This window comes from Miniopterus natalensis, chromosome 6 (assembly GCF_054644295.1).
Source record: "Miniopterus natalensis isolate mMinNat1 chromosome 6, mMinNat1.hap1, whole genome shotgun sequence".
NCBI classification, from domain to species: domain Eukaryota; kingdom Metazoa; phylum Chordata; class Mammalia; order Chiroptera; family Miniopteridae; genus Miniopterus; species Miniopterus natalensis.
In genome coordinates, this window is record NC_142086.1 from 64,739,680 (window position 1) to 64,751,759 (window position 12,080).

Sequence of the window (12,080 nt, forward strand, 5' to 3'; positions counted from 1 at the left end):
CTTAAATGCTATAACAGAGATAATGCATTTTCCAGTGTAGACCTCACAAGTCATCCATGTAATTAACATGAAGAGAATGTGTTAGGTTTCTAGAGAAGTTTGGCCTCTGCCTTCTTGGGCCAACCAATCAAAACAATTCCTCATTTCTCGTTTGGTTGCCTGGGTTCTTTGGCTTAAAGAACCCACTCAGACAAGCTCCTTGGCTCCACTTTTGGCACTTCCTCCTGCGCCAGAGCCAGTATCAGACATTGCAAGCCCACTCATTTAGCTTGGAGCTCTCAGGCAGCCCACACATGAAAGGAAATACGATCAGTTGTGTACTTTACTTAAGATAAAAAGCACAACACAAATGGATGGTATCTGAGGCACAATATGGTATAGTAGAAGGAAAAGTGGATTGAAAATCTGAGGAGTAACAGTAAATACAATCTTATCTTTTGTTTAATTTTAGTACAAAACCTTCACTTCCCAAAGCCTTTTCCAGTGCTAACTCAGTGACATTGAATAAGTCACACAAGTGCCTCTGAACCTTGGTTTCCTTATCTGTAAAATGAAAGGATTGAACTCGGTTATCTTTAAGGTTCCTTCCAGCTTTAAAAGTCTGCTAAAAATTTTCATCCATCCTCTGACTTCAAGTAAAGATCCAACCAGGCTTCTTCTTCCCTCTCCCAGTTTTGAGCTAACCTGTGAGGTCATACCATTCAAATATATGGACATGAAATTAAAAAACTGAAAATTATTTTATGTATGGTGCAGTAGAGGGAGCTTAGAGTCTAAAATTAAACAGGATACAGTTCTGTAGAAAAGTTATGTAGAAAAAGTAAAACTAATTGAGATAGCCAGCAGAGAGCGAAGCCCCACAGGCTTTTGACATGGTCTAGACAGACATTAGTGGTCAGAATAGATGTCCTTTTATCATTTCTTTAACAGTATGTTTCATCATTGACCAGACATGTATGGAACACTTACTGTTGCAAACACTAGGTTGGGTCCTAAAAGTATTGAGGGAAAAGCAAGCTGAAAACTCCATTATTTAGCTAGAATATAATTAAGGTTAAAACTGCATTAGGGCCTGGCTGGGCGTGGCTCAGCGGTTGAGCATCGACCTAGGATCCAGGAGATTGTGGTTCGATTCCCAGTCAGGCACATGCCTGGGTTGCGGCTCCATCCCCAGTTGGGGGCATGCAGGAGGCAGCCGATCAGTGACTCTCTCATCATTGATGTTTCTATCTCTCTCTCTCCCTTCCTCTCTTTGAAATCAGTAAAGACATATTTTAAATTTTTAAAAGGGCAGATTTCTAAAAAAAAGAAAGAAAGAAAACTCCAATTTCCCATGGGAAATTTCTGTAGGAGTTTTGTCCAATACAAAAAGGTACATTTTGTACTTTTTTTTTGATAAATATATCTTTATTGATTTCAGAGAGAGGAAGGGAGAGGGAGAGAGAGAGAGAGAAATATTAATGATGAGAGTCATTGATTGGCTGCCTCCTGCATGCCCCCAACTGGGGATCGAGCCGGGAACCCGGGCATGTGCCCTGACCGGGAATCGAACCTCGATCTCCTGAATCCTAGGTCAATGCTCAACCGCTGAGCCACGCTAGCCGGGCTGGAGTTTTATTTTCTAAAGCAGAGATGTTTAAGATGATAATAAATCTCTGGTTGGGTCCCTGGGAGTAAGTTTAAGTGCAGTGAGGGACAAAGGTCAGACTAATGAAGAAGGTCCAATAATTGTGAGTTACATATTTAAATAAATCTGTGGCGTGAATATTGAAATCTCTTAGAAATGTGGACTGAGAATGTGGTATCTGTGATTGCTACCTTTTGGAAATTATCAAACTTTACCTTGTGGCCATTTCAAATTTGTCAATTTCCTATGGCAGATTTGAAAAACATATGTCCTTAGTTTACTGGAGTTGTTTGGCTTTGCTTTTACACACTGAGAGGTTCTGTCTTTTAATAAGAGAACATATTCACAGGTTCTGGGGATTAGAACATGGACATCTTTGGGCAGGGGAAGGCATTATTCTACCAACCACTGGCTACAAAAGCAGAACGGACGAAAACATGTCTTTTACACTGCATGGTCTGGTTATTATTTTTTCTTCATTTTATTGAATTTGTCAAGTTATTCTTTGTTCTATTTTTTCTACTCAAGTAGTTTGTAACTTAAACATCCAATTTATATGCCCTATATGGTGACCTTTATATTTACCATGCATAACCGACTTCCATTTTTCTGTATGTGTTTAGAGAGAGTATCTACATACATCTCCAGATAGACAAAAAGTTTAACATGCTTTTCTCTCTCTCCTTTCCCTTTACCCTCATGATAAGATCATTTTTTTAGGTTATCATTATATCTTTTTACTTTATGAATCAACAATGGTAAAGACTTAATTTAAGTTTTAATTTTATTTTCTGTAACAGGAGGTATTTGGCTGCAAATATCTGAATATCCAACTAAAGGTGGCTTAAACAGAATGAGAAAAACTTATGTCATATAAAAAGAAGTTCAGGTTGTTCCTGGATTAACTTAGAGGCTCAATGATGTCATTTCATGTTCTGCTTTCTTTCTCAAGCTTATCCTGACCTGGTAGGAGGATGGCTATATAACTCCAGCTATTACATGTACACACAACCCTGTCTGAAAACAGTGTATTAGTTATCCATTGCTGCACAATATGTCAAGAGGCTTATAATAATAAAATTTATTATCTATCATGGCTTCAGTGGGTGAGGGATCTGGAAGTAGCTTAGCTGGGTGGTTCTAGCTCAGGATCTCTCATAAAGTTACAGTTAAAGCCAGCAGGGATTGCAGTCATCAGAAAACTTGACTGGCCTGGAGGATCCACCTCAAGGCAGCTCAGTCACATGGCTGGCAAGATGCATGAATGTCCTCAGGTCCTGATGACTGGTTTCCCCAGTGGTTCTCAACTGTGAGTGATTTTGCTCTCTAGGGACATTTGGCAATGTCTGAGATATTGTTTGGTTGTCACAACTGGGAAGGTATTATTGGCATCTAGTGGGTAGGGATCAGGGATGCTGCTAAACATCCTACACTGAACAGGACAATCCTCTACAACATGAGTTCTCAGGCCCAAAATGCTTATAATGCTGAGGCTGAGAACCCCTGCTTAGAGCTAGTGAACTAAGAGAACAAGGTTACAGCTGAAATGCCTTTTATTACCCTATTGGGGAGTGCTCTGTGTTCCACGATGGAAGGATCTGCACAGGGCATGAATACCAAGAGGTGAGGCTCGTGAGGAGCCATCTTAGGGGATGGCTACCGCAGACAAGCAGCTTTTCCTGGCCCCCTTCTATTCATTTCCTTCCTTTCTTTTTTTCAGTTTTCAAAGCAGAAAACCATTCTTATAACCTTCATTCATGTCTTTTTCATCAGTGTTGCATTCTATGCCTATGTCTAAACTGGTCATTAGGAGAGAGAAGAGCATTGCGACGATAGATTTAGACCAGTTAACATTTACTCTCCCTCTGGGGCTGGGGAGAGCTCATGTTCTTTAAATACAAGGAGGATACATTCTCAGAATCAGAGTTTTGTCAGTAAGGAAGAAAGAGAATGACTTCGCGTGGGCAACAGACAGAGTGAGCTGCCTTCGCTTACCATTGTTTCTTGCATCACAAGTTCTCCTTATTGATTCAGTTTACTCTTTGGTGGAATACAGTTACCAATAATAATTTAAGAGATGATCAACCCTTGGAATCCTTATGTGTCTGAAAATGTTATTATTTTGTACTCTCTTTCAAATGTTACTTTAGTTGGGTAGAGATTTCTAAGTCAAAAACAATTCCCTTAGAAAACTCAGTTCTATTATCTACTAGCATCCATTGTTGCTGATGAGAGGTAGGTTATCTGGTAAGACTATCCTTTTTTTGGTCTTTAATGCCTCAACTCTCTGAAATTCCATCATGATATTCCGTCATGATGTGTGATATTTTTACATATGCACTGAATAGGAGCTTTTAGCCTAAAGATACTGGAACACTTATTATCATTTCTTTGAGTATTTCCTTAGATGAATATCAGAACCTCTGGATTTGTTCTCCATATTATTTAAATTTTTGCTCATTGCTTTAATTCTTTCTTCCGCAATCTGAGCCCAATATTTTAGCTTACTAATTCACTCTTCAGTTCATCTTGAGTCAGAATAGCATAGTGATTGAGAGCCTGAGTTCAAATCCTGGTTTAGCCATTTACTACTATGTTCCCTTTAGTAGTTATTCTTTGTATTCCTCAGTTTACTCTTCTGTACAATGAATATATTAATAACATTGTCTATTTTATATGTATAAAGATTAAATATGTCAATGCGTGAATGCATAGGAGAGTGCCACATAGTAATACCTATTATTGGTCAATCTATTCATTAAAAATTTAATAAATATATACTTATTTAATCCTCTAACTGGTTTGTTTTCATAATAACCTGGTTGTTTTATGAATATAAGATCCAGTATTATCCCTCTGAGGATAGAAAAATATATTGGATAAAGCTTCTTCTTGCTCTATTAAAAATAACTTTGAGTTTCAATCCATTTGTTGATTGAAGCTAGTGCTTCTCTTTCATAGTAATAGATTCCCACAAATGATTGGTGTTTCTGGGTTGTCTGCTCATCTTAGTGTTTGGAAATCTCATTTGCCTATCTGCTGTGCCAGTTCTAATTGCTTTGCTGATTGTGGTGGGAAGGGGAGCAGGACAGGACATGGTGCAAGGCAGGGGATGCAGCTAGTGTACCTTCTGCAAGTGTGTGTGTGGTCCCATATTTCCTGGCAATCGGTGAGCGGCTCCATGGGGTGATATTGTCTCCTTGGCCCAAGCACCTATACTCACACAGATCGGGTGTCACACAGGGCTGGGGGTAAGCATGTTCATGTGCTGATTCTCATTACCCTGCTTAATTTTCTGCATATCACTTATCACCATCTCAAATAAGCTTATTGATTATTTATTTACAAGTTTATTATTTATCACGGTGAAGGCAAATCTCCAGGGCCTTGACTTATGTCTTGCACAGAGTATGAATATTTGTTGAATGAATGCCATTCTTTAGTTACTCACCATGATGAAAGTGCCTGTTCCTTAGAGCCATTGCTTCTGGGCTTGAAGTTGCTCTAGCTCTCACTTTGGTTCCACCCTATACAGTTTTGGTTTGTGGCTCTACTTGTGATCTAATGCTGCCTGCTTTATATAATGTAGGAAGCCTTCTGAATTGCTGGACCACTGATGCTGCCTTTTTTGTCTTCTAGAACTCTAATGAAATTTAAAAAATACATTTTCTGTTATATTTAGGGATTTGTGGTCACAGAAGATGTACAAAGTGTGCTTTTAGATGTTCTACCAGCCCGCCGGTGTGGCTTAGTGGTTGAGCATTGACCTATGATCCAGGAGATCCCAGTTTGATTCTGGGTCAGGGCATGTGCCCAGGATGCGGGCTCCACCTCCAGTAGGGGGCATGCAGGAGGCAGCCGATTAATGACTCTCTCATCATTGATGTTTCTATCTCTCTCCCTCTCTCTGAAATCAATAAAGACATATTTTAAAAAATTAAAAATTAGAAGCTACAACAGCAGTGTTACTGATTTCCAGTGTTTATTTTAGTTGGAGCATGGATTTGACATTAAATAACACTGAACGCTGAATAACATAACCCATTCGGAATTCTCTTTTTTAGAAATGTTTTTAAAATATAAAAATATTTTAAAATATAAAAATATTTCAAATATACAAAAAGATACAGAAAACAATATAATGAAAAGCCATTAGTGTAAAGATCCAGATTTAGGAATTCCAAATATTTAGTGATATGTGCTTGAGATTTAAAAATAATAATAAATTAGACATCATTGTTGGAGCCTCCTTTGTGCCTTCTCATTCCATTTCTCTTCTTCCTTTCTCAGTATCCTGAAGCTGATCTGTATCCTTCCTGCCTGTGTCCATGCTTTTTATAGTGGATTACATGTTTAGACAGATATAAACAGAATATCAGTATTGTTCTGCAGGCCTTCAACTGCACATAAAGGACATCAATTCTTTCAATCCTTCAGATTATACCAAGAAGAAAAATCTCACTTTGGTCAAGTTCTGAAACTAAGAGCAGGCCTCAGGATGGAAGCCCCAGGCAGGCAATGATAGCTAGCTAGAATTTAATGATGTTGCTTTATTTTCCATTATATTTATTTTAATGGTTTCCTTCTACTTTTTAGCAAGTGTTGCTAGCTTTCCATTTATAGTAGTCATTTATGTTTCCTTTGAAATTAAATGTAAAAAAACAAGTGTTGATTTAAGGAAAATATTAAGTAAGTAATAGTATAAGATGTACACAGACATGGCAAAAAAAAATTAATTAGGAGTTTTCATTGAAAAAGCTGAAATTTGATACACACTTGACTTAAGGGGTAAAATTCAAGTGCCTTAAGGGGGCCTGCGAAGCTCTACCTGATCTGAACTTGGCTTTCCTCCTCAGTCCGGTCACCTCTTCACCTCCAGCACAAACTGCTTCCCCATCAGTTGGAGGTGCCTTGGCTGTTGTAACCTTTCCTTTTATGGGATTTCCTGCAGCCAGCACCCCTGTGACCATCAGACTCTCTCACTCTCCTCCTGGCTCCTAGGAAGCCCTCCCCCATGTAGTACCTGGCACTGTCCTGAACATACAGTTTCTCACCTAATTCTAAACCCAGGGGTAGAATTTAGTGCCAGTATCACGGCATCCTCCTGGCCTGGAACAGCTTACTGTTTATATAACACCAGGAGAAAAGGTCCATTTGTGATGCTTCAAATACAATCTGAGGTATAAAATGTAGGCTCTCCATGAAAAAAATATGTTTATCTCATTTTAAATATGTTTGGAGTTTTAGAAACAGTTCTGTTCAATACCTGACCTTAAATTATTTTCTTTCAACGCTGAGACAATACATTAACCTGTCATCCCGTTTAAAGGTTAAAAAAAAAACCCAAAAAACGGGGAGGGGGGGGGCAAAAAGAAAAAAAATAAGGGCAATGATGTGGGAAATGATTGTTTTTTACGTCATTTCTACATTACTTGGTGTCACACTGCACATCACTTATCACCTCGACCTAGATGATTTTATTTAAAAAATAAGACATCAGATGGAGCGTTTTGAATATAACACGTTTAAACGTTTGACGTTTCATTGGCAAAAGATCCTAAACTCTTGCGGCCATTGAGATGTTGGAACCATTTTTGAGTTTCCCGATCCCCAGCGCATGTAAATAAACACAGTAACGTTAACAAACCCGGCAGAGCGCACAGGGAACGCTGCTGGACAGCCTCCTGCTGTCTGCGGCCGTGACGAAGGAGCGGCCCTGGCTCCCGCGCGCTCCTTCAACAGCCTCCTTCTGAAGCTGATCTGCACACCCCGCGGTTAAAAAGCCCTTAGCGCTTTCGGCCGGGGGTAACTTCCCAGCTTAACAGGGGTGCAGACGTGATGCTCCCAAAGCTCCTGCTGTATCTGGGGGAAAGTTCGATTGCTCCATTTCTTCCTTTGGGTTTCGAGGGGCCGAGGCTGCAGAGGAAGGGCTGGCGGGGCGCGGGGGAGACGGCGGGAAGTGACTTCACATTCTTGGTTACAGAATGTCTTTACCGCCGTAAACATTCAGCCTTTAAATGAGAAAGCGGGAGGAGTGGAATCGCTCCCTGGCCGTGCATCTCGCATGTGAGAGCTCACCCGCCAGCCAAACTTTCTCCATCAATCTGGGTAGGTCGGCCGCGGACACGCCGTGCAGGGTCCCCAGGCGGCGCGTCCTGCCGCGCCCAGCGCTGCCCGTGGAGTTACCTGGAGCCTTACAAGCCGCTGCGCCCAGAGAACAAGCGTCTCGTCTCTATTCGGTCGTTTCCGTAGGGAATTGCGGCACGGGCAGGTCCTGGGTGTGGCGACGCCAAGGGGAAGCTCAGATTCCCAGCTTTCCCGCCTCTGGCAAACCTTCCCAGCCCCGACGCGGCGAGTGACCAGCCGTCCGGGATCCCGGGGACCGCTGGCGGAGCGGACCCGGCGGCTGGGGCAAATTGCCCGGGCGCGGGGCTGGGCGAACTCTGCGAGTGCACTTCTCCTCCATTCGTTTGCGGCTGGAGGCGGATCCCCTTCCCTGCACACAAGTCCTTATATGCACCGGTTGCACCAGCCTGCGTTACTCCAGCCCCACGAATAATGAATGGGGGAGGGAGGGGCGTCGCTTTTCCCCCCTGCATTTTTTCAGTGCTGGAGCATTTGAACCCTTCCGAGAAACCCCCCTGTATGTGATTGAATGGCCATATTTCTGCAGCGCACGAATTGGAACACACAAAAATGTGTGTATCCAAATAGCCCCTCTACCCCTAGGATAAGCACGGTAGGGTTTAGAAACAGCTTTTCAGATCCAGCCGGAAGGGTGCCCTCCCCTCCCCCATCCACGCTGGTGCAGAGGGACCGGGTCAGGAAGCGTGGCCTCCCCGGAGTCGGAGACCACGCCTCCTCCCCTCCCCCTTTACTCCTCCCAGGAAGCGATGATAGACAGTGGTTCTCCACCCCCATCCCCAGCTGAGTGGAGGAGTTGATGTGTCTCATTATAACAGCCAATGCAGCCGCCATCCACGCACAAGCAAAGAAGCATGTCCCATTTAAATACACCCACGCAGCCCAGGCGCCCTTAGCTGATCAGGGCGCACAGCCCACACGCACCGCGGCTCCCGACTTGGAGATCCGCGCAGGTTGGGCTCCGGGACCCCGCGGAACCAGGCGCGGAGGATCGGGATCCGGCGCTGTGGATCTGGGGTGGGCGGGGGAGGCTGGGCCCTGGGGCCTCTGGCGCGACACCCGCATGAGGACGCGAGTGAAATAGACCAAGGTGGAATTTCCAAGGGAGAAGCTTCGGGGTGGTTTTGGTCCATTTCTCCGGCGAAGAAGTAGACATGGCGAGCGACTCGCCGGCTCGCAGCCTGGATGAGATCGATCTCTCGGCTCTGAGGGTGAGCAGGACACGTTTTCCGGTTTTCCCGTGGTTTGGGTCTGGGTGGACGGGCTGGGCGCGTGGGCTGGGGCTGGGGTTGGGGGTGGAGGTGGGCGAAAGCGCCGCGGAGGAAACCTGGGTTCTGGTTTGGATTTGGGAGCTGCTGAGGCGCTCGGGGCTGAGTCCCAGTGGCTGGGGCTGTGCGGTACGCGCCCTCCTTTGGTGGTGGCCGAGAACCCCCTGGGAGCGCGTGGAGCTAATGCCGGTTTCATCTCCGAGCCGTGTGAGCGCATTAAAATGAAAGGCTCGTGCGTGTGTGCGGGTGTGCGTGTGTGTGTGTGTGTGTGTGTGTGTGTGTGTGTGTGTACACAAACCCGGGGCAGCCGTCTCGTGCCAAGGCGCGAGACCCGACTGCCTCTTTCTGCGAAAAGAATAACAACAGCGTGAATAAAGGCACCGGCCCCCCCGCGTTTTCCAGCCACCTGCACGGTGACAGGGTGAGCCTGGCGGACCTCACGGAGCCGAGCCCGCGTCCCCACGGGGGCAGCTGTGGCTCTGCTGGTCTTGTATTTGCAACTGCGGGCCCTTCCTCCCTGCCTGCCTTCGGCGCCCCGACTCCCTCCGCGCTGCCTCCTGAGACCAGCCTGCCACTCACCTTTATTTATGGTTCCAGCTCGGCCCTGCCTGTGCTTTCTGACTTTGTGGCTGTGACATTTCAATTTTTATGGCTGAACTTAAGCAGGTGAAAAGGGATGTGTTCCCTGCTTCTCCCCAGCCAGACCGGAACTCCCGGGAGAGAGAGTGTGTGTGTGTGTGTGTGTGTGTGTGTGTGTGTGTGTGCGCGCGCGCGCTCGCGCGCGTGTCCCTGTGTCTGTGGCCAGTCCTTTGTAGAGCACCTCCCAGCCCCCAGCCCCACGCAAGGTCTGCGTTTACCTTCGCGTGAATTGCCTCGGACGCCGCTTCATTGTATCGACTGAGACATCACCCATATAGAATCCATTTTGCTGTTGTTTTGAGACCAGAACACCAGGAATCCGAGCGCAGCCTCGACGCCTCCCCACCCCCACTCCCCAATCCCGACACACTTCTTCGGGGAAGGGGGCAGAGCTTTCTGGCCATTTTAATTAGATGCTGCCTGCCAGGAAGGGGGTGACGGGTGGGGGTGGCCACAGCAGCGGGGGGGGGGGGGGGGGAAGGGGGCTGAGAAGGATCGGATGCCAATTTAAGGACTTCTCTCCTGATCCAAACAAACAAACAAAAAAACAAACTGCATATACTTGAGACATAGAGGGTCGGTGAGACCAAATTGATGGTGGCTGTCAAAACGGGGACACGCAGGATGGGTGAAGCTGGCAAGTTCACACGCCCTCCGGAGGGAATACATTGTTAGATGGATGCTAAATCTTGGGGTTATGCACCTGAATCTTCAGTACTTCTCCCGACATTGCTTACTTCTCGACGGTTAAAAAGCTGCCTTTCTGGTCAAAGTGTCACTTTTTCTTTAGCCTCATTAATCCCCTCTCCTTCCCCCCCCCCCCCCCCCGTTTTTACTACTCCTCCCCCTCTCCTTAATCCTGGCATCCAGAGGCGAGGTTTCTGCTAGGGGTTGAGAAGGAACAGAGATGCCATTTGTAACTAGCTTTTTTGATAGTTGGGCAGCAAAAGCTCATTCATGCGTTATTACAGTACGCTGTCTATTTCCCTGGCGCCGAAATGCCACATGCAGAACCGGGTGGGGGTTGGTAACAGGGTGGGTGCCTTGGCAGAGTCTGTGGCTTCCTGCTTTGCAGACTATGCATTTGCCCTACTTTCTGCGCTGGGAGTTGCTGCCAGCCGGTTAATCAGGTGGATGGATGGTCCAGACTTTCAGGGTAGGAGAAAGTGGCAAAGGCCGGGGAAGGCGTCTGAACAATGGGCAAGGCTTACGATTTCCCCGAGCCGGAATCTCGACATCGCTCCTTTAATGGAAAGCGCCCTGATGTGATTTTAAATCCGGCTTGGCGGGAGGTGTCCTTCGTGGTTTTTCCTGGGGGAAGGTTTTTCTGAGATTCTGAGCACAGAGCCTGCAGGCTTATGAGCAACCATGAGGGCTCCCCGGCTGGCTTGGAGTGCGATTCGCACATGAGAAACCTGCGCTCCTGAGATCTGTATTGTGAAAGATATCTTTGCAGGATTCACTGAAATTGCTCTTTGTGGCTTGGGCTTAGTGCTCTGCCTCTGTATTCCTGCCTGCAGGAGGTGTGGAAAGAGGGAGGGCCCCGGCGAGCCTGGAGATTGGGGAAGTGGGGGCTGGAGGGTTTAAATGTAATGTGGAGACAGTTGCAGGGCTGGGGTCTGTGACCAGTCTTGTCGTGGGTGAAGTGTGCATGCCAGGCGTGGGTCCAAAGGCCACATAGGAAATCTCCACAAATCAGAGGGCAGGTCATCTGTCTCTGTCTTCCCCAATTAGGAGAAGTGGGCTCATCTAGATGAGAGGTCTCATTTGTTCCTAAACTCTCAGTAAAGCTTGCCTGCTGAGAACCTCCTGGGAATGCCTGACCCCTGAAATGCAGCCAAGGTCAGTGGCTTCTAGGAGAATTTGCTGCAGCCTTACCAGCCCCTTGCTGTTTCGGTGGCTCTTTAATGTACACAATCAATGCTCTTTTTGTAAACCCTATGCTCAGTGCATTAAAAGCTGATCCTGTCTGGAGAGGCCTTTTTTCTTCTCATTTTGGGGGCTTATTGTTCTCAGTCAGTGATCCCAGACTGAACCCCATCTAAATTTTCCCCAAATAGCAACAATGCATAATTTAAACCAGAGCAACCAGTGATAGCACTGATCACTTAAATTATGCAAGATTTGGGTGGTTTTTAAAAGTAAGATAAAACAGGATTTTTGGTTAGGAAAGAGATTATTTTAATCCAGTATTATTAGACCTGATTTTTTAGAGCTCTGGAGATGAATTAAGTCTTGGGGGAAGGGGATGAATTCATAGATTTAGAGCTGGGAGAAAATCGTAGAACACTTAACCACTCTTTTCATTTAATACTCGGGACACTGAAGCCCAGAGAAGTGAAGTCTATTGCCCAAGGTCACACAGCCCCAGTCCCCTTCCCTCTTGGGTGGTTTGGGCAGAG

General features: G+C 45.7%; 1 protein-coding gene across 1 annotated transcript in view; it reads left to right on the forward strand.

Annotated features, from left to right (window-relative positions):
• Window positions 1-8,598: 8,598 nt before the first annotated feature.
• The window catches only part of TNIK (TRAF2 and NCK interacting kinase), a 298,718-nt gene continuing 295,236 nt past the window's right edge, over window positions 8,599-12,080 (forward strand). Inside the window, exon 1 of the mRNA XM_087818327.1 lies at window positions 8,599-8,982. Coding sequence (XP_087674453.1) covers window positions 8,926-8,982 — 57 coding nt within the window. The 5' untranslated portion in view covers window positions 8,599-8,925. The remainder of the gene's footprint in view (window positions 8,983-12,080) is intronic.